The 23,084-nt window shown below is 41.8% G+C and overlaps 1 protein-coding gene across 1 annotated transcript in view; it reads right to left on the reverse strand.

Annotated features, from left to right (window-relative positions):
* The window catches only part of LOC132207364 (NLR family CARD domain-containing protein 3-like), a 28,088-nt gene extending 7,636 nt beyond the window's left edge, over nucleotides 1-20,452 (reverse strand). Inside the window, exons 1-9 of the mRNA XM_059642776.1 lie at nucleotides 18,744-20,452; nucleotides 15,423-15,614; nucleotides 15,206-15,266; nucleotides 12,982-13,117; nucleotides 9,579-9,748; nucleotides 7,795-7,945; nucleotides 5,876-6,045; nucleotides 4,178-4,313; nucleotides 772-941 (exon numbers count right to left, since the gene is read on the reverse strand). Coding sequence (XP_059498759.1) covers nucleotides 772-941; nucleotides 4,178-4,313; nucleotides 5,876-6,045; nucleotides 7,795-7,945; nucleotides 9,579-9,748; nucleotides 12,982-13,117; nucleotides 15,206-15,266; nucleotides 15,423-15,614; nucleotides 18,744-20,416 — 2,859 coding nt within the window. The 5' untranslated portion in view covers nucleotides 20,417-20,452. The remainder of the gene's footprint in view (nucleotides 1-771; nucleotides 942-4,177; nucleotides 4,314-5,875; nucleotides 6,046-7,794; nucleotides 7,946-9,578; nucleotides 9,749-12,981; nucleotides 13,118-15,205; nucleotides 15,267-15,422; nucleotides 15,615-18,743) is intronic.
* Nucleotides 20,453-23,084: the final 2,632 nt, after the last annotated feature.

The following is a 23,084-nucleotide window of genomic DNA, read 5'->3' on the forward strand; positions in this document are numbered from 1 at the left end:
TTTGTTATCAGAGAAGTACTTATAAGCCACTTGGACATAGCACTGAGTATATTGTAGTTGATTGGTTAAATGTTACTTTTACCCCTCAGCGCATGCACAGCTGTCTTCAAGAGTGAAAAACTTTCTTTTTTTCAGCTCAATGAGCCGAATGAACTCTTTATGGCCTGGAGGGATTCAATGATTCTACTCCAAAGAAGATTTCAACAATGTAGAACGTAACTTCCAAATTTCCACGCTTACTTACTTGGCCGTTATTGAAAACATCCCTTGCACTCCTCAATGGATTTAAGTGGAACCCTCCTTAGGAATAATTGGTTCAGAATCCACTGTCATTGGAATTGGACAAAGTAACAATTGGTATGTACATCTAATGTTACAGCTGGCAGTGGAGATATTCAACACTCCCTGAACTACGAAAGCAGGAGTTTTGATGTCATCAATGCACACAGATGCAAAGGGCTTGATATGTACTATTTCCACTGCATCAGACTAATTCTCCTTCTTAATGATTAAGAAGGAAGACTCACTTGTCCATATCGAGAAGGATGAACTACCAGAGGCAGGTGAAGACCAATTGACAACATTAAGGGGCCTGGAAGCTGGGATTGATTGTTTCCAAAGCAAAATATATCACTGCAGTGAGACTTACTTGTACTGTGTTTATAAAAGGAAAGAAATGGTTAGAATGTGTAAAATATTATTGTCCGAGCATAAACACTCTCACTCCATATGATTTGGGAACAAAGTAAGATAAATTTGTGGTAAAAGTACCTCCAACTCTCCCTGAATAAGTGAATTCTGTTGAGGCTGATTTGGACACATACTGTCCACAGTTTCATCACTAATTTCAGATGGACTGCTCTGTTGGATCTCTGTACCTTCGGGCTGCTTGGTGCCAGCCACTGTAGACACAATCTGGGAATCTCCAACATTATTGTTCGCTATAAATTCAATGTAAAGAAAACTGAAATTAGTTAGCTGCAGGAGACAATATTCCATTCATCAACATTTTGAGTTGCATGAAAATGTTCATAAATGTAACTTTCAGAACACTATGAATGAAAGCCAAATGAACTATGGTCATGGTATACATGAGGAATTCTCTACTTTCTTTCTGTCCTCCAAATGGTTTTTGTCTCCACATCCAAATCCATTTCTAACTTTATAATCTGCTTATCCTATTTTCAGACAACGTAACGTGTATGTTGGTGGCATGGAAATCTCTCCTTGTGTCTGGATGTAACCTTTGATTCAACATAAAGCTATGAACTGATAAACACTCATAGTGTGTGGGGAAGGTGAAATGCAATTGCTTAAATGATCACTCATGGTAGCTGCCTCAATCCAGACATCTGCGGAACATTGTCCAGTCTGATGTCTGTCCTGCAAGAATCCTTCAGTAGCCATGCCCGTGCTACACAGGAGAGGAACAAATCAGAAGTGTTGTAGCTGGCTGTCTTTTGGCCTGTGACGCTTGATTTACTCAGGCTGAAGCTCAGACTCTGAAATGGTGTGCATGGGATTGAAGAAGCTGGTAGTATGTGTCTGATTGAATAGTGGGATAGATTAGAGGGGCTCAAAGGTCTATTCCTTTTCTGATGATACATTTCATACTAAAGAAACAGTGCTCCAGTTTGCAGCTGTTGGAAATCCATCAATCCTCTTCTGCCACCGTAGACACAGTTGGGTAATTATCCCAACCAGATTTGACAACTGCCCTTCGATCATCTGCTATCCTACCTTCCACACCTTGTTGACCTACTCACGTGCTCACTTGCAACAGTACACAGACAGTCACATGAAACACTGGACCCTCAGCCAGTTGCCTTTCAGCCTCTCAGGAACTTCTCGGTGAGTGGGTTACGATGAACTAACATTTTGCGTGGGCTTGGAGGTGTTGGCAGGTCTGCACAGGGTCGGTCAGGCACTTGCTGACTGTTTGTTTGCATTGTGCCAGATCTTCCCAAAATGTTTCCTCCCAGAAAATTGAAGTACGATTAGTCTGGAAGTGTCTGTCTGATCAGTGATGGAAATATGTCTTAGGATCCAGGCCTGTGAGACTCATGTCAGTCGGAGGGAAAATATTAGAAAAGATTCACAGGGACAAAGTCTATATGTATTCAGAATCAAATAGACATATTAGCAGCAGCCAGCATGGTTTTGTACAGGAGTGGTCATGTCTCATGAACTTCATCAAGTTTTCTGAGGAAGTGATGAAGATGATTGATAAGGAAAAATTGTCTGATGTTGTCCACATAGACTTTAGTAAAGCCTATGACAAGGTTCCTCACGCAGACTGGTACAAAAGAGGAAATCACACTGTATGAGGCATGAGCTGGCAAGGTGGACTCAGAATTGGCTCAAAGAAGGCAGATAATAGCGGTGGAAGGATGCTTTACACGAGGCAGTCTTGTGACTAGTGCTGCTCCACAGGGAACAGTGCTGGGACCTTTACTGTCATGGTGTACATAAATGATTTGAAGGAAAATGTAGTCGGCCTAATTAGTAATTCTTTTACTAATAATTGCAGGTAATACAAAGATTGCGGATTTGCTGATAGTGAGGAGGATTGTCAGAGGTTATAGCAGGATATAGATAATTTAGAGGCATACACAAAAAGAAATAGCAGGTGGAGTTTAATCTGGGCAAATGTGAGGAGATGGATTTAGGAAGGTCACCTACAGGTGGAGATTATACAGTGAACTTCAGAACTCTTAAGAGTACTCATATGCTGAGGGTTTCTGGGTAGGAAGTCCACACATCACTGAAGGTGGCAGTGTAGGTACATAAAGTAGCAAAAACAGCCTATGGGATGTTTTACCTCTTTTGAAGGGACATTGAGTATAAGGGTAGACAAATTATGCTGCAGATTTATGGAATATTAGCCACACTTGGAATATTGCACACAGTTCTAGTTGATGTACTGCTTGAAGAATGTGAATGCCTTGGAGAGGGCACCAGAAAGGTTTAACATATTGTTGCACAGTGTGGGCATTTTAGCTATGCAGGAAGGTTGTACAGACTGTGTTTGTTTTTACAGGAATGCAGGAGATTGAAGGACAACCTAGTGGAAGTTAATAAGATTGTGAATAACATGATAGAGTGGAGAGTATGACTTTTTTCCTCCCAAGGACAGAGGGGTCAATTACAATGGAACACTGTTTCAATGTGCAGGGGGCAATTTCAAAAGAGAGGTACGAGATATATTTTTGACTCAAAGGGTGGTGAGTGCCTATATGCTGCCGGAGGATGTGGTGGAAGCAAACACAATAGCAGCATTCGAGAAACACCTGGATGAATGTATGTATGAAAAGGGAGTAGAGGGATACAGATCCCATAAGTTAAGGCAGTTTTAGTATGGAAGGGCAAAGTATGTCCACGCAGGCTTGGAAGGATGAAGGGCCTACTCCTGTGCTCTGCTATTCTTTGTTCACTTTGTTCTTAATAGATTTCCAGTAGATGATGCACGTAGGATTGAACACAAGCCTGCCCTGACCTTAGGGAGAGATAGAGAGAGAGAGAGAGAGAGAGAGAGAGAGAGATGGGGGGGAGGGGGGCGCATGGAGAAAACTGGTGGTGGCTTCACCTGAGAGTCACCATGTCTCGGGTGAGGGAGGGGTTGGAAGGGTTCAACCTTCATAATGACCTCAGTCGATGCTCAATCGGCTCAATATTCTCTCCAATTGTCTGGATGAGCTCAGCTCCACCAACACTTAATAAGGTTGACACCATCCAGGACAGTCCAACCTCCTGACTGGCACCACATCCACATGTGTCCGTACCCTCCACGACCGACAGTGAGTAGCAATGGTGTGTACCATCTACAAGATGCGCTGCAGAAATTCATAGAGGCCCCTCACACAGCATGCTCAAAACCCATGAGAAGGATATGAGTCTCAGATTCACGGGAATTCCACCCACTGAAAGTTCTCTTCCAAGTCACTCACCATCACAATGTGGAAATTTATAACCATTCCTTTACTGGTGCTGGGTCAAAATCCTGAAATTACCATCCTAAAGGCATTGTGGGTCAACCTTTCACAGTTGGACGCCACTGGTTCAAGAGATTGCTTACTACCACTTTCTGAAAGGCAACCAGGGACATGCAATAAATGCTGGCCCAGCCAGCGATGCCCACGTATCAGGAGTGAATAAAATAAAAGATGATTGAACTCACCAGATGTACACTCGTGTTGATGGTGTTGATTTTCTTGTAAACAGGGATTTTCATCATGAGTCAATTTGTGTATTGAGTCCTTTCTGTCAGTATCAGCACTGGGCAGAATTTCCTTTGGTGCATTTTGATCTTGATCCTAAATATGACAAAGCCAAGATTAGATGTTAGATAGCTGAGTCCCCGGGTTTTTGAATTCACCGAGCTCCACATTCCCATCCCCAGCCACTGCAGCAATAATGCTTTGAGAACTATAGGGTTGATTTACCAGAGGTAAGTTGAAAAAAATATTATTCAACCATTCATCACAACAAAGGCATAATAGTAAAGTGTTTCTGGTGCCAGAATTGCAAAAAAAAATCATTAAATTTGGTGCAGTGCCTAATTTGTGGAACAAAAATGCACACCTTCTCCTCATTCTGCTATTAGAACATTCATAAAGCCTACCATTTAAATCATGTTCATATTGTTTCAAATCAAGCTGCATTTACAGTGTGAGAGCACATCCGTGCAGAAATTTCCTGCCTTCCTGTTATCGACATCTATAATGTTCCTTTTCACATCCACTGTTCCATACAGGAAAATTAAACCTCTGCTCTTCCTCCATTTGTCTAAAGTGGTTATCACTGTTAGCACTGTCGCCTCACAGAGCCAGGGACCCAAGTTCAATTCCCGCCTCGGGCTACTGTCTGTGTGGAGTTTGCACATTCTCCCCGTGGGGTCTGCGTGGGTTTCCTCCGGGTGCTCTGGTTCCCTCCCAAAGTCCAAAGATGTGCAGGCTAGGTGGATTGGCCATGCTAAATTGCCCACAGTGTTCAGGGGTGTGTGGGTTATGGGGGGATGGGTCTGGGCGGGATGCTTCAAGGGGCGGTGTGGACTTGTTGGACTGAAGGGCCTGTTTCCACACGATAGGGAATCTAATCTAATCTAAACAAAGTTAGGAAAGGGCTCGTTTGAGTTCACACTGGGTTCAGACTTGCTGCTGCAACGGATTCTACACTGTTCTCAGCCACGTCTGGCCAGGCGCACTCACTGCTGTCAGCGCATTAAGATCGGGACAGGAGATGAGTAAAGGGAAAAAAAAAGAACCCAGGAAAAGAGAAAAGAAAAAGCCGTCGTAGTAACGTTGTCCTGTTTCAGGAGGCCCAATCCCCTGTCATCTTAATGAGGATATTGTGTGGGGAATGCGTTAGGTCAGTAAAAAAAAAAATTGTTATAGATCCATAGAGTTCTAGAATCGTAGAATCTTGACATTGCAGAAATATGCCATTCGGCCCATCGAGTCTGCAACTCCCTTTGAAAGGCATCCCACCTGGACCCAACAGCTCCGTATCGCAGAAACTGCATTGGTATTTCCATCATGTTTAACCCCACCTAATTAACACATCCGTGCACACTAAGGGACACTGTTTAGTTTGGATAACTCAACTAAGCTGCATATTTTTGCAGCACAGAGAAAGGCCTTTTTTCCCATTGCATCTGTGCTGGTCAGAAACAGCCAACCAAGGTTTCTAATCCTACTTCCAAGCACTTCTTCCATATTCTTGTCTGTCTTGGCTTACCTTCTCAAATAAAATGCCACATTGTCATAGGCTTAATTTCTAAGAAATTTGTTACAACTTGATGACCCTATAAATACAATGAACAATATATTTCTGGTTGAGTTAACCATCAGATAAGACGCATTTCTGACAAACGAACCTCAAATTCCATCGGAATGAATGGAGTGGGATCGAATAAATTTGCACCAACATCATCCACGTCGTCATCCCTAACTACAAATGGACTGTCCTGCTGTAACACTGCATCTCTCGATTGTTGAATGTCAGCTACGGTGGACACGTTTGCTGTGTCTCCAACATTAGTGCCCTCTAGAAAATGCAAAAAAAATTGTACTCAGATCGTTTCAACGTAAAATGTATTGAAAAAATTCATACAGCCATGGCTTTGAACGGCTTGAACATGTTCATAAAATTCATAACTGCTTCCCCTACGATGGAAAGTAAAGAAAACCTATGTATATGTACTTGTAGATTGATTTTTCTGCTTTCTATGCTCCTGTCATACACAATCTTTTTAATTTCATGACTTGGTCATCCATTTTTGTTATTGCTGGAAACATGGTTTCATGTCATTGTATTGACATCAGGTTACTAAAAGTAAATCATTGACTTATCTCAAGTGTACACAAGGGTGTATAATCTAAACCAAAAGTGATAACCGAATTCAGTGAGATAAATATTGATTCATGGCAGACGACTGCAAGTGTATATTCAGATCAAGGTTTAACTGTACAAAAAAGATCTCTGGAGTCTCCTGCCTTCTATTCCTACAGGATTCCTTGCAGTTACCTCATGAGAAGAGTTTTCTCTACAATGGTGGAAGACAAGGTTTCTATATCTACCTGTGCTCATCTATCATCAGTCCACCTATCTTCCCCAGCCCGACCCCCTCTCCCTCGATTTATTTCAGAGACTCCTTCTCCTCCCCTATTTCTGAAGAAGGATGCCAACCTGAAACGTAAGCTTTCCTGCTCCTCTGATGCTGCTTTGCCCACTTCCTTCCTCCAGCTCCACAATGTGTTATCTCAGGCTCCAGACTGTGCAGTTCTTACTATCTCTGAGTGATTTTTATACCTTGTTCACTTGTGCTGATAGTCGAGTCATCAATACATATTTTCAGTACAAATTAGAATTATTGGCAGTGTGTGAACTGACTCTCTTAAATGTTAACTGTCATCTGACTATTTTGATTTGACCATGGGTTTACTTCCAGCTTCAATCTAAATCTAAATCTGTAACCCTAACCCTATCTGTCACCCGACACACTTTATAAACTGCCACTCTTCCTCTTCATCCTCCACCTTGCTACTTTATTCAATTACCTGCTATATCTGGTCGATTTACCAATGATGTATCTGCCAATCTGACAATAATACATCTGCCCCCATAACCCTCGGCCAGCTGCCACTCTAAACTATCCATTTGCTAGTTGACATTTACCAACTCTGGAACATTCAATTCCAACGATTCCTCCCCTGCACATTCTTCTTCACCTATGCCCACTCAGACCTGTACCTGGTGTGTCATGTGCTAATCCATTTGAGATAACATCTCTCAGCATGTAGACCCAAGAAGCATTCACTCAATCAGCAGCTTCCACGAGTCAGGTATGTTGAAAATGTGCACCGGTAGGAGCTGACTTCTGTGCAATTATTATTTTTTCGACACTACCAGAGAGGTGCTGGCCAGATGGTTTGCAATTCAGATTGGTGTCAACAGTCTGAGTTCAATTCCTGTATTGGTTGAGGTCGATATAAAGGACAGTCCTTCTCACCTGAAGCCTGGTGACCCTCAGGTTCAACCACCAAGTCATCTCTCTCTGAGTGTAATGAGGGAGCAGCCCTATGCTCCAGGTGCATTGAGTTGACCTTTACCAAAGAGGTCTGCTATTGTGGTTAGGCTCATCTTCTATGAAGGGGAACATTAGTAGGGAACATTTTGTCTGATGTGTATCACAGATATGGTTTTGAAAACTGAGGGGAATAAGGTTACCGAGGTTGTTTAGACAAAATATACACACAGCTGGAAATATGATTTCAGCTGATAACAAGAACTCACCAGGTATACCTGTACTCTTGTCATTTTGATAACCTGTTCCTTCTTTCAGTCCTGGATGGATCTCCTCAGTCATGGTAGGCGTCAGGCTGATGTTCTCATTGGAACTATTGCCACTGAGTGGAGTTTCCTTATGTCCATTTTCATTTTCGTGCTAAGTCAAGCAAATTATGATTAGATATTGTATGGCTAAGCTTTCTGTTTCCTGAACTTGTTCAGCTTTGCAAGTCCCCACCCTGTTCAGCCAATGACAATGAATCCCTGTGATGACGTTTGGACAGGTGATGAAGAAAGAAACCAGGCTACTGATCAAAACAACAAAAACATGCATCATAGAGGTTAAACCGTCACTTAAAAGTGATGTCTAAAACTGTGCACAGTTCATCAAATTGCACCTAGTCTTTAACAAAAAAAAACAAAAGAACTGCAGATGCTGTAAATCAAGAGCAAAAACAAAGTTGCTGGAAAATGCTCCTAATTCTAACATTTCCTGAATATTCATTTGCTGCCACCTCTACTTTCAGGGATGACACCCAAGCAGGACCACACCTCCCTGCCACGGTAGCTAAAGAAGCGTGTTTTTGATGTTTCTGCACATCAGATGCAGTAGTGGTTCAGGAGTTTAGGTCTTCTGCCTGTTTATGTTCTTTTCTGCCACATCGCTACTGTGCCATTTGGTGTTATGTCTCAATATGTGATTATACTTCATGAACATATTGTTGCTAGTTTGAAATCACCCTTCATTCCTTGTGTCAGAGCTAATGAAGTGTGCAGTGATTTTATTCTGTGGAATTTTCTGAATTATCCATTGCACTGCTGTCCTTTTTTGATATAGGAGAACATAACCAGGCAGAGAAGCATTTATAGATACTGGGAACTGCAGATGCTGGAGAATCCAAGATAACAAAGTGTGGAGCTGGATGAACACAGCAGGCCAAGCAGCATCTCAGGAGCACAGAAGCTGATGTTTTGGACCTTCATCAGAATTGGCCTGCTGTGTTCATCCAGCTTCACACTTTGTTATCAGAGAAGTACTTATAAGCCACTTGGACATAGCACTGAGTATATTGTAGTTGATTGGTTAAATGTTACTTTTACCCCTCAGCGCATGCACAGCTGTCTTCAAGAGTGAAAAACTTTCTTTTTTTCAGCTCAATGAGCCGAATGAACTCTTTATGGCCTGGAGGGATTCAATGATTCTACTCCAAAGAAGATTTCAACAATGTAGAACGTAACTTCCAAATTTCCACGCTTACTTACTTGGCCGTTATTGAAAACATCCCTTGCACTCCTCAATGGATTTAAGTGGAACCCTCCTTAGGAATAATTGGTTCAGAATCCACTGTCATTGGAATTGGACAAAGTAACAATTGGTATGTACATCTAATGTTACAGCTGGCAGTGGAGATATTCAACACTCCCTGAACTACGAAAGCAGGAGTTTTGATGTCATCAATGCACACAGATGCAAAGGGCTTGATATGTACTATTTCCACTGCATCAGACTAATTCTCCTTCTTAATGATTAAGAAGGAAGACTCACTTGTCCATATCGAGAAGGATGAACTACCAGAGGCAGGTGAAGACCAATTGACAACATTAAGGGGCCTGGAAGCTGGGATTGATTGTTTCCAAAGCAAAATATATCACTGCAGTGAGACTTACTTGTACTGTGTTTATAAAAGGAAAGAAATGGTTAGAATGTGTAAAATATTATTGTCCGAGCATAAACACTCTCACTCCATATGATTTGGGAACAAAGTAAGATAAATTTGTGGTAAAAGTACCTCCAACTCTCCCTGAATAAGTGAATTCTGTTGAGGCTGATTTGGACACATACTGTCCACAGTTTCATCACTAATTTCAGATGGACTGCTCTGTTGGATCTCTGTACCTTCGGGCTGCTTGGTGCCAGCCACTGTAGACACAATCTGGGAATCTCCAACATTATTGTTCGCTATAAATTCAATGTAAAGAAAACTGAAATTAGTTAGCTGCAGGAGACAATATTCCATTCATCAACATTTTGAGTTGCATGAAAATGTTCATAAATGTAACTTTCAGAACACTATGAATGAAAGCCAAATGAACTATGGTCATGGTATACATGAGGAATTCTCTACTTTCTTTCTGTCCTCCAAATGGTTTTTGTCTCCACATCCAAATCCATTTCTAACTTTATAATCTGCTTATCCTATTTTCAGACAACGTAACGTGTATGTTGGTGGCATGGAAATCTCTCCTTGTGTCTGGATGTAACCTTTGATTCAACATAAAGCTATGAACTGATAAACACTCATAGTGTGTGGGGAAGGTGAAATGCAATTGCTTAAATGATCACTCATGGTAGCTGCCTCAATCCAGACATCTGCGGAACATTGTCCAGTCTGATGTCTGTCCTGCAAGAATCCTTCAGTAGCCATGCCCGTGCTACACAGGAGAGGAACAAATCAGAAGTGTTGTAGCTGGCTGTCTTTTGGCCTGTGACGCTTGATTTACTCAGGCTGAAGCTCAGACTCTGAAATGGTGTGCATGGGATTGAAGAAGCTGGTAGTATGTGTCTGATTGAATAGTGGGATAGATTAGAGGGGCTCAAAGGTCTATTCCTTTTCTGATGATACATTTCATACTAAAGAAACAGTGCTCCAGTTTGCAGCTGTTGGAAATCCATCAATCCTCTTCTGCCACCGTAGACACAGTTGGGTAATTATCCCAACCAGATTTGACAACTGCCCTTCGATCATCTGCTATCCTACCTTCCACACCTTGTTGACCTACTCACGTGCTCACTTGCAACAGTACACAGACAGTCACATGAAACACTGGACCCTCAGCCAGTTGCCTTTCAGCCTCTCAGGAACTTCTCGGTGAGTGGGTTACGATGAACTAACATTTTGCGTGGGCTTGGAGGTGTTGGCAGGTCTGCACAGGGTCGGTCAGGCACTTGCTGACTGTTTGTTTGCATTGTGCCAGATCTTCCCAAAATGTTTCCTCCCAGAAAATTGAAGTACGATTAGTCTGGAAGTGTCTGTCTGATCAGTGATGGAAATATGTCTTAGGATCCAGGCCTGTGAGACTCATGTCAGTCGGAGGGAAAATATTAGAAAAGATTCACAGGGACAAAGTCTATATGTATTCAGAATCAAATAGACATATTAGCAGCAGCCAGCATGGTTTTGTACAGGAGTGGTCATGTCTCATGAACTTCATCAAGTTTTCTGAGGAAGTGATGAAGATGATTGATAAGGAAAAATTGTCTGATGTTGTCCACATGGACTTTAGTAAAGCCTATGACAAGGTTCCTCACGCAGACTGGTACAAAAGAGGAAATCACACTGTATGAGGCATGAGCTGGCAAGGTGGACTCAGAATTGGCTCAAAGAAGGCAGATAATAGCGGTGGAAGGATGCTTTACACGAGGCAGTCTTGTGACTAGTGCTGCTCCACAGGGAACAGTGCTGGGACCTTTACTGTCATGGTGTACATAAATGATTTGAAGGAAAATGTAGTCGGCCTAATTAGTAATTCTTTTACTAATAATTGCAGGTAATACAAAGATTGCGGATTTGCTGATAGTGAGGAGGATTGTCAGAGGTTATAGCAGGATATAGATAATTTAGAGGCATACACAAAAAGAAATAGCAGGTGGAGTTTAATCTGGGCAAATGTGAGGAGATGGATTTAGGAAGGTCACCTACAGGTGGAGATTATACAGTGAACTTCAGAACTCTTAAGAGTACTCATATGCTGAGGGTTTCTGGGTAGGAAGTCCACACATCACTGAAGGTGGCAGTGTAGGTACATAAAGTAGCAAAAACAGCCTATGGGATGTTTTACCTCTTTTGAAGGGACATTGAGTATAAGGGTAGACAAATTATGCTGCAGATTTATGGAATATTAGCCACACTTGGAATATTGCACACAGTTCTAGTTGATGTACTGCTTGAAGAATGTGAATGCTTGGAGAGGGCACCAGAAAGGTTTAACATATTGTTGCACAGTGTGGGCATTTTAGCTATGCAGGAAGGTTGTACAGACTGTGTTTGTTTTTACAGGAATGCAGGAGATTGAAGGACAACCTAGTGGAAGTTAATAAGATTGTGAATAACATGATAGAGTGGAGAGTATGACTTTTTTCCTCCCAAGGACAGAGGGGTCAATTACAATGGAACACTGTTTCAATGTGCAGGGGGCAATTTCAAAAGAGAGGTACGAGATATATTTTTGACTCAAAGGGTGGTGAGTGCCTATATGCTGCCGGAGGATGTGGTGGAAGCAAACACAATAGCAGCATTCGAGAAACACCTGGATGAATGTATGTATGAAAAGGGAGTAGAGGGATACAGATCCCATAAGTTAAGGCAGTTTTAGTATGGAAGGGCAAAGTATGTCCACGCAGGCTTGGAAGGATGAAGGGCCTACTCCTGTGCTCTGCTATTCTTTGTTCACTTTGTTCTTAATAGATTTCCAGTAGATGATGCACGTAGGATTGAACACAAGCCTGCCCTGACCTTAGGGAGAGATAGAGAGAGAGAGAGAGAGAGAGAGAGAGAGATGGGGGGGAGGGGGGCGCATGGAGAAAACTGGTGGTGGCTTCACCTGAGAGTCACCATGTCTCGGGTGAGGGAGGGGTTGGAAGGGTTCAACCTTCATAATGACCTCAGTCGATGCTCAATCGGCTCAATATTCTCTCCAATTGTCTGGATGAGCTCAGCTCCACCAACACTTAATAAGGTTGACACCATCCAGGACAGTCCAACCTCCTGACTGGCACCACATCCACATGTGTCCGTACCCTCCACGACCGACAGTGAGTAGCAATGGTGTGTACCATCTACAAGATGCGCTGCAGAAATTCATAGAGGCCCCTCACACAGCATGCTCAAAACCCATGAGAAGGATATGAGTCTCAGATTCACGGGAATTCCACCCACTGAAAGTTCTCTTCCAAGTCACTCACCATCACAATGTGGAAATTTATAACCATTCCTTTACTGGTGCTGGGTCAAAATCCTGAAATTACCATCCTAAAGGCATTGTGGGTCAACCTTTCACAGTTGGACGCCACTGGTTCAAGAGATTGCTTACTACCACTTTCTGAAAGGCAACCAGGGACATGCAATAAATGCTGGCCCAGCCAGCGATGCCCACGTATCAGGAGTGAATAAAATAAAAGATGATTGAACTCACCAGATGTACACTCGTGTTGATGGTGTTGATTTTCTTGTAAACAGGGATTTTCATCATGAGTCAATTTGTGTATTGAGTCCTTTCTGTCAGTATCAGCACTGGGCAGAATTTCCTTTGGTGCATTTTGATCTTGATCCTAAATATGACAAAGCCAAGATTAGATGTTAGATAGCTGAGTCCCCGGGTTTTTGAATTCACCGAGCTCCACATTCCCATCCCCAGCCACTGCAGCAATAATGCTTTGAGAACTATAGGGTTGATTTACCAGAGGTAAGTTGAAAAAAATATTATTCAACCATTCATCACAACAAAGGCATAATAGTAAAGTGTTTCTGGTGCCAGAATTGCAAAAAAAAATCATTAAATTTGGTGCAGTGCCTAATTTGTGGAACAAAAATGCACACCTTCTCCTCATTCTGCTATTAGAACATTCATAAAGCCTACCATTTAAATCATGTTCATATTGTTTCAAATCAAGCTGCATTTACAGTGTGAGAGCACATCCGTGCAGAAATTTCCTGCCTTCCTGTTATCGACATCTATAATGTTCCTTTTCACATCCACTGTTCCATACAGGAAAATTAAACCTCTGCTCTTCCTCCATTTGTCTAAAGTGGTTATCCTCAGATTTTCCACTATATCAAAAGACCTTGCCCTCTTCTTGAGCCGAATGGAACTCGTTAGCTTCTTTTCTGACTTCTGCTCAGAAACCATTCTCCTGCCAAGTTGTTCATCAACAACCTTAAGGGGAAGTGATGGCTTAGTGGTTTTATTGCTGGAACATTTGTACAAAGACCCAGGTTCAAATCCTGCCACGGCAGATGTTAGAATTGGAATTCAACATAGAATTTAATAATGACCATGAATTGATTGCTGAGGGGGTGGGGTGGGTTGGGGGTAATCCATCTGGCTAACTAATGTCCTTTAAGAATGAAACTACCATCCTTACCTGGCCAATGGAACTCTAGATCCATAGCAACGTGATTGACTCTTAACTGCCCTTGGGCAATAAATTCTGGCCCATCCAGTAATTCCTTCATCCATGAATTTGTTTTAAAAAAACACACTGGGGCTATGGTCTTGCTGCATATTCCCAATTCACGTGTACAAATAATAAAATGTTGAATGTTGTGTGATAAGTATTGTGCCTGATTCCTTGAATAATTATGATCAGATAATCCATATGGCACCTCATTAAAGTTAGTGATGGTAGTGAAACATACAAATGCAACATTCTTGCATTTCCCTTGTGTTCTCCAACAGCATGACCACTGATTTGACTGAACGCCCAGAGGAACAAAGGGATTATGGAATGCTTGGCACAGCTCCCTGAAGGTTGCAGTACACGTTAACAGCGAGTTTAAGGAGGTGGATGGGACATTTACCTTTCTCAGACAAGAATAGATTATAAAAGCTGGGGTGGTATCTTAGAGCTGTACAGAAATTTGCTTGGGCCATAGCTGGAAACTTTGTACAGTTCTGGTCTCCAAATTACAGGAAGAATGCAATTGTTCTTCAGTGTTTGCAGTTGGGATTCACCAGGATGTTGCCTGGGATGGAGGATTCTGGTGATGCAGAGAGGCTGTATAACCACGGGCTGTCTTCCTTGGAGCAGAAAAGGTTGAGGGGGTGCCTGATAGAGGTGTATAAGATTATGAAGAGCACAGACATGATGGATAGGAAGCAGCTGTTCCCCATTTTTGCAGGGGAAATAACAAGAGGGATTTTTTAAAAGTGAAAAGCAAGAGATTTAGAAGGGATTTGAGGAAAAATGTTTTCACCCAGAGGGCAGCGGGGGTCTGGAGTGCATTACCCTGGGAGGGTCATTGGGGTGGGAAACTTCACAACCTTTAATAAGTATTTGGAAGAGCACTTGAAATGGCAGAACATTCAAGACAATGGGCCTGGTGAGGGAACATGGGCTAGTGTAGACAGTACAGAAATGGTGGTTTGAAGGGTATCTTCTGTACTGTGTGACTACATGATACACTAAAACTGTTTATGATTTTACTTTAGGCCCACAGATACTGGTGGTGGAGGATGCATTCACTACTGTTGAGGATCTTGAAGTTTGAAGCCCTGACTCCATGTCACCGTCTGTCGTGCTCATCTCTCCTACTTGCTATAAACCTCCATCATTCTCTAGCACATGACATCCAAAAAAGTTCTTTATACATTGGCATAAAAATACGTATTTATGTGCCAACAAATGTTGCATAATTACAGTCGACAAGTGGCTCAAAAGAATTTGATGCTCTTCTGCAATTCCATGATTGTGCATTAATCTGAAAGACATTAAAATAATGATAATTATCTATAAATGGATTATTTAGTTTTCAAACAGGATTTAGTTCTCTGGATTGTTAATTGCTTTAAAATTGATTTAATAGTTAATATTATTATTATTAGCTAATTAATTAATAAATTGTCTTAAAAATTACCTGATTTCTTTGAGGTTACGTTTATATTTGAAGAGATGGTACAATGAGGAGATACATTTATCAGTCAGTCTGTTTGTTAGTACCTCATCCTGATTATCATCACTCAAATCCAGCTCTACCAATGAACCATTTGCTCTGAGTGCAGAGATGAGATCTTCCACACGATCATCTGTGAGTTTGTTTGATTTTAACCTATACCATTAAAATATAAACTAAGTTTTAATAAAGCAAACTTACACTCAGGCACAGAGACATCACACGCAGGTAAACACAAAGACAAACACACATAGTCACAGCAACACACACACATACACACAAACACTCGTGCACACGCACTTTTTTTGTGGTTGTTTTTGTGTTTGGTCATTGGAGGAGAAATTTGTTCATGGTTTAAACGTATCTACTGCCTTACTAAATTTCATCCTAACATATTTGGAAGCATATAATTTGATCACAAATAACACAGTAATCTGAAGTCCTTCTAAAGATGGATAAGTGCATTTATCAATATTTTAAATACAACTACTCACTCCAGCATCTGTATTTTGCAATTTTGTTTCTTCAGAGCTGCAGACAACAAATTAATTTCAGAAACTCCGAAGTCGTTCCTGTTAAGTCTAAGAGCCAGTAACATGATTAAGAAAATGAACAACACTGCAAAAATTGGAACATGATAAATTATTTATGGTATTTAACAGAAGCCAGTTGGGAAACAGAAGAATGAAGGTAGCATTGGTATCTCAAATGCAATTCAATCTTTTGTGATAAAGTGTTACAATGTAATATGCAGTGACCATTCTAACATGTATTTCCTTAAAGTAGATCTCTCTTAGCCTTCTAAAAGGAATCGGACAATAGATATTTACAAGTTTGTATGCAAAATAGACATGGAGTGGTTTATGTTCATTATTGGACATAGTAAATTCTGAGTGTAAATCATGGCAGATATCTTGCACAGGTCAATTCTGTTTAAGTTGGAATCACAGACTGTCACACTTTCTTTAAATATGCACTTAATACACATGCAAAGAAAATGCTATTTTTGAAAGTCATATCTCTAATGACCGGAGGATATAATGAAACATCAAATGTGTGTATGAACATGTGAAATAATCATTCCCCTTTATTTTTCTTTGCTTTAGGTCTTTCACTACTTTTTTGTCTCTGAAATAATGCTGGAAACTGTAATCTCAGTTTTCAGAACACTTTTCACAACACCAAATCAAACTAATCTGCTTCTCTGAATTAAGCTCAGATATATTGTTATTCATTTGCCCAAGCAGATCCAATCAACAAATAGGACATATTCCAAAGGCTAACAACACCAAATCTCAAAATTGAAGTCCATCTCATGTCTGCCCTCAAGTCTGAATTTGGTGGTTGTTTCTGATGGACACTTCCCTCTGATTTTCTGATAAAGAACTGCTCAGAGAATCCTGAAAAGAAGAAACAGAGCAACGCAGAGTTGGTGGAAGGTTCAAGTGGGAGGAAATCCGAAATTGATTTCAGCTTCTTGATAGATTTGAGCTTGCTGCAGTTTCCTTTTTAGTAGGTGACAACATGGAGCCTGAATGATAGTGAATGATGAGTGAAGGGACACCTGGGTCAGTGATTCAAGTAAATGGATAGGTGTGGACTCAGAGTTTGAGGTTACGTAAGGGGGAGGTGACGGTACTATCGCTAGACAATTAATGGGTGGACAAGTAATGTCCCTGGAATCTGAGTTTGAATCCCACTGTGGCATATGGTGGAGTTTGAACTCAATACGAATCTGAACTTAGCAGTGTCATGATGTGCATGAAAAAAAAATTGAGGGGGAAGAAATCCATCTGTGTCACTGATGTCCTCAGGGATATTCACACCTGGTTTGGCCAACACGTGACCCCAGAGCTACAGCAATATGGTTGACTCTTAATTAGGGATAGACAATGAATGTTGACCCAGCCAATCATGTTGATGTCCCGTGGAAGAATTTTTTTTTAAAAAAGTAAGCAGACATGTTAATGTGTTCTGACACACCATTCAGCATATACTAGCTAAACCACTAACATGGCAAGATAGGATGGCTATTGTTCAGTGAACTTCCTACGTTGGTTGGTTTAATAGGTGAGCTTGTGGGTTAATTGGGTGGTTGGCAAAGTGGATGAAGTAAAATGCTAGTTGATAAGAGGAAGTAACAAGTTGCATATGTTGATGATATGTGTGTCATTGGATCACCAAATTTGGGGAAGGTAGATATCTAAAATTTGGTTGTATATGAAGGTGAGAAGCTTTTGTAGGCAGTTATGGGAGGTGAGTGGCTAAACATGTTGGGAATGTTAACTCAGCTAAAGGGGGGCATTTAGTATCTCACTAAGACAGAGCGCTTATTTGAATAAGATGTTCTAGCAGTAGCTTCCAAAATGAGGAATGGACTGGGCGGAGTCGACAGTGCTCCCAGTTGTCAAGGATAGGTATCAAGAAAACACAGTTTAGTTTGTTTTTACGAAAGTCTCTTTTCATCTCACGAATACTAATGATGTGGAATGCACTGTCTTAAAATGGGGTGGAGACAGTTTGTGTGTGGCATTAAATTGCGTATTGGATGATTTTTTTAAAAAGAAACATGCAGGGGGTTGGGATGAAAGCAAGGCATTGACACAAAGTTAAAATGCTCAGAGAGCCAGGAGAACACAATGGGCCAAATGGCCTCCTTTGGCTCTGAATTCAATTCTGTGATTCTCTTCCAAAAGGTGATCCAGGTCTGATTGCTGGTTGTTGGATTCTGTTCTGTAGGTTTTACTGAATCTGTGAAAGGTTAGTTTTCACCTCTGTGAAATGAAATCGGATAGCTAAATGGATGCATTGCCAGCCAATGCTTATCGTTGAGTTTCCCTGTAACCTTTGATTCCCGGACTGATTAAGAACCTATTTTTCTCAGCATTAAATATTCACAAGGACTCTTCGCTCACCCACAACTGCTGACCTCACCGCCCCCACCTATCCGCTGTCTGTGACGAGTTCAAAGACTCACAACATTCTGAGAGAAATTCCTCCTCAACACAGACCTAAATTGATTTCCCCTTTATTGAGAGACTATGTCCATTGATTCCAAACTCTCCCATGAGGGGAATATTCTCTCAGCATTTACACAGTGAATCTCCTTAAGAAGTCTGCGTGTGCCTGAGTTATCAGCTCATTCACTATCTACCAGCACAATCCCATCTATTATCGTTCTGTTAAACACATCTGTGAACTGAGATACTATTCTAACCAATTTTCACTTTTCTACTTCAGCAATAATATTGTACATTATACTGAAAAAAAAACTCAGAGAATTACCTGAGTATTTTACATTTGGGCAGCACAGGCCCTAGTTGATAAAGACCTTCAGCTTGTATTTCACAAGCTGAGAGATTCAGCTCTTCTATCTGTTCCACGTGTAGAAATGAGATGGAGAGTGCCGCGCAATCAGACGGTTTCAGCCGAAGCTGGTTGAAAGTGATTGACTGCAGTGGGAGGAATGTGCCACTTGTCAGTTGTTTGTCTTGAAATTCAACAAAACAGTGCATCAGATGTAAGAAGACTCTTTGGCTTTGCAAATTTTCTGTATTTTTAATACATTTTTTAATATTGTCCTTGAGCCAAACAGACACAAGGTGAGTTGCTTCAGGAGGGAAGTTGCCCAAAAACGTATCAAGCTGACTGGTCGAATTCTGCGATAGCAGGCCGATGAGGAAACGTGAAAATATCTCGAATCGGTTGTCACTGCAGGTGAACCCTTCATAAAGCAATTGGACCAGACATTTTTCTGGCGTAGCCAGACTTTTGCCAAGTGCAGCAATGAAGTCCTGCAAAACAGAGTGACTGAAGGCATATGTAACATTGCATGAATCTCCAATCTCCATGATAAAGGAAGAGATGAGATTGGAAGCCTCAAGCTCTTGTTGATTGAACTGGTCTGAATCAAACACAGCAGCTTTTTTGCAAATTCCTTTCCAGGCCAACTCGCCTAGTTTTAACATTGCAGCACGAGCAGTACCCTCACCATAACCACATCTTGCTAACAGTTTTGTTACATAGGCAGAAAACACATCTGTGTTGGTTGGGATCAACAGTGGCCCGTCTTCTTCTCGTTCTCCCAGGCCTGTCTCTAATAAGGAGGAGAGAACGGAGCAGTACAGAGGGTTATAGCACATGGTGTACAATGTCTCATTCCACTGAATCGATTCCATTACATCCGTGGCTAACTGTTCATCTCCAAAATGTCGGCGAAAATATTGTTTTATACTCTCTGAGGTGAACCCCAGGATTTCTCCTCTTAGATTTATTTTTGTCTTTGTTAAATTCCCCATTTTCCAAGGCCGGCTTGTGACCAGCACTGAGCAACCATGCAGCAAATATCCCTCGATTAGGCAGCGCACAATATCGGAAACACAATGTAGGGATTCAGCATCGAAACATTGATTTTGTGGGTTTTTGCATCTGTCCAAATCGGTAAGATCCATGCCACTGTCAAACTGGTCTATATCATCGAATATGAACAATATGCTTCCAGGGTCTTCCCATGCATTTTTCAATGATTTTACGAGGTAAGGGTAGGAATTCAAGATGAGGGTATTTAAATTTGTCTTAACTTTTATTAAGTTTAATGCTGGTATATTTAATTGAAACACAAATTTAAACTCTTGATACATTCTCCCTGCAGCCCAATCATGGATTATTTTCTGTACCAAAGTGCTCTTTCCAATTCCTGCAGCTCCAAACACAACAGTTGTTCCGAACTTGTCTCTTTCAGAGCCACTTCTCAGCAACTGATCAACCCGAACTTGATGCATATTCTTGATACTTTCTCTTTGCACCTTTTCACGTTCTTTCCCTCTGGAATTTAGTTCATTTTCTACCAACCCAGGGTCACGTATTGGAGCAACAATCATTGTATCTATGAATGCCTCCTCAAGTGAGTCTACCTCGCTCTTGTATCTTCCTGAAGTTGTTGTGAATCTCAACATCATAGTCTGTTTTCGAAGGTTCTCCCTGTGTTGAAGCTCTGGTCCTTTAATTCAAAAGAAAACATTTATTTCCACAGTTCTTCTAATTTAGGAGCAAAATATCTCATGGAACTTTACGCCGAGGAACCTCATAGCCGATATCTTGTTTTGCAGTTGGAGTGGGTCTTCAACTTTAAATTTTGTGCAATTGGTTAGACAGTCATCACAACAACATTGTCAAATCTTATGCATAATATATTTGAAATTTGTCAATGAGTCTTTGGGAGCAAATTGAGCTTTCCCTATGAACCTTTAAATTATTAAGGGTCGGGGAAATTGCAGTGTGCTATAGGGCTGCCCTTACCTTAAATTTACACTTTAATCCGCATGTCACCACACATCATGTGAGGAGAGTAGTTGAGAAGAAGAGCCCTGCATGTTAGCCTCAGCCAGTATAGGAGTGGAACCCATGAGGCTAGTGTCACTCAGAATCACAATCCAGTCAACTGAGCTAGCTAAACCCCACAGAATCAAGTTAGAAATCTTAAAAGATAAGTGGCAATGTGCGTTGTGTTTTGATAGTGAGATAGCCTGTGGCACCACCAGGGGTAAATAAACTCCTTGCCTAGTATATTCCATAATCAAATAACAACATCAAACCAGGGACACTCATTTTTATGGATGAGGCTCCTTTCCAGATTGCACAGACGCCTTCACCCGAATCCAAATTTCCTCCCCCTTGACACTTTCCTCTGGCCTTTTACCAGCATTCAATTTCTTCATCAAGAACTGTTATGGCATCAGCCACCTCCATTTCTCTATCCCTCTGATGCATCCAAACCTAACTCCTGCTGAACTGACAGCATTCCGTGTTCCCAGATCCAATGTTGATTTTGTAATTAAGCCTGCTGATAAATGTGATGTGCTGTTGTCTGGTGGAGGCTGAGCACCAGTTCTCAGATACCACCTCCAACATCCCCCGTACCCCACAAACTAATATCAGACAATTGTATCCATGACTGTCACCAACTGGTCTGATCTGGGGATCTTCTGTGATGGCCTCCCAAATCATAGTTTCCCAACCCTGAGCATCTACTCAAAAACCTTCGATCCAGCTTCTAATACCTTCTCAAAATTCACAGGATTGCCTGGGCAGACCCATTGTTTCTGCTTTCTCCTGCCTCACAGTATTCATTTCTTTCTACCTTGGCTCGACGTTTACTTCTCTTCACCAGTCCCTCCCTACTTACATGTATGATTCTTCTGAGTCTTTCCATCAGTTTCACAGTTTCCAGTTTGTGGCCTCCAGCTGCCTCCTCTTTACCAAGGACATGCAATCCCTTTACACACCCACCCTCCATCAGGATGGTCTCAGGGCTCTCCATGTCTTCCCCTATGCACCACCTCTGTCCTCAACTTGGCAGAGCTCATTCTTGTTTTGAACAACTTTCTCCTTTAACTCCTTACACTGTCTTCACTTTAAAAGTGTGGCTATTGGTACCTGCATGGATCCCAATAAAACGTTGTTAGAGACCTACTTCGGCTCCCACATCGACTATTTGTCCAGTACGTTAATGATATCATCAGTGCTAATTCCCTGTCTCGTCTGCATTTTCTAAAAATCAATTTTGCTTCCAATTTTCACCCTTTCCTCACCTTGACTTGGTCCATCTCTGACTCTGTCCTTCCCTTCCCCGACATCACACTTTCAATTTTCAGGCATAGGTTATCCCCCGGTATCCAGCTGACTCATACAGTTACCTTGTTTATCCATCCTTACACCCTGCTTCCAGTAAAGACTCTGTCCCATTATTCCAGATTTTACGTATCTGTCACATCTGCTCCAATGATGCCACCTTCCTAAAGGGTGCCTCCGAAATGTCCACATTTTTCCTCAGCCAAGGATTCCCCAGCACTGTCACCTGTGTTCAGCCTTAATTCCCTTAATTCAGTCCTCATCCCCTCTCTTCCTTCCCACAACAGCAAGAGTTTCCCTCTGGTCACCACGTACCACTCCACCGCATCTACATCCAAATGATCATTGCCCTCCATTTCTGACAGCCCCAGCAGACGCCACCACAGGACACACATTCCGTCATTCCATCATCAAGCTTCTGCAGGCACTATTCCCTCCAAGATACTCTGGCACACTCCTTCTTCACTCCCAACACCTCCGCACATCCCACAGCACCTCACCCTGTGATTGCAAGTGTAACACCAACCTATTTACTTCCTTTCTTTTCATAATCCAAGGCCCCAGACACACTTTCCACCTGCGCTTCACTCAATCTAGTCCACTGCATTTGCTGCTCACAATGTCGTCTCCTTACATTGGGGAGGTGAAACACAGAGTGGGTGAATGTATTGCAGAACACATTTGTTTTGTCTGTAATGATGACCCTGACCCGCCAGTTGCCCGCCACGCCAACACAGCACAATGTCCCCAGGCCAATAGCGCTGCCCTGGGCTTGCTGTAGTTTTCCCTCGAAGCTCAGTGCATGCTGGAAGAATAGTGCCTCATTTCATTCTTCAGAGCTCAACACTGAGTTTAATAATTTTAGAGCCCGAACGCTTCCTTCCATGCCCTTTATCCATCCCTACAACCTTGGTCATGGTATGGGCTGCATTCAGCATAGCCAACTCATTTGTACTAACTAATGATTCCCACTATAACAAAGTGTGAAGCTGGATG

Source organism: Stegostoma tigrinum, chromosome 46 (assembly GCF_030684315.1).
Source record: "Stegostoma tigrinum isolate sSteTig4 chromosome 46, sSteTig4.hap1, whole genome shotgun sequence".
Classification (NCBI taxonomy): Eukaryota; Metazoa; Chordata; class Chondrichthyes; order Orectolobiformes; family Stegostomatidae; genus Stegostoma; species Stegostoma tigrinum.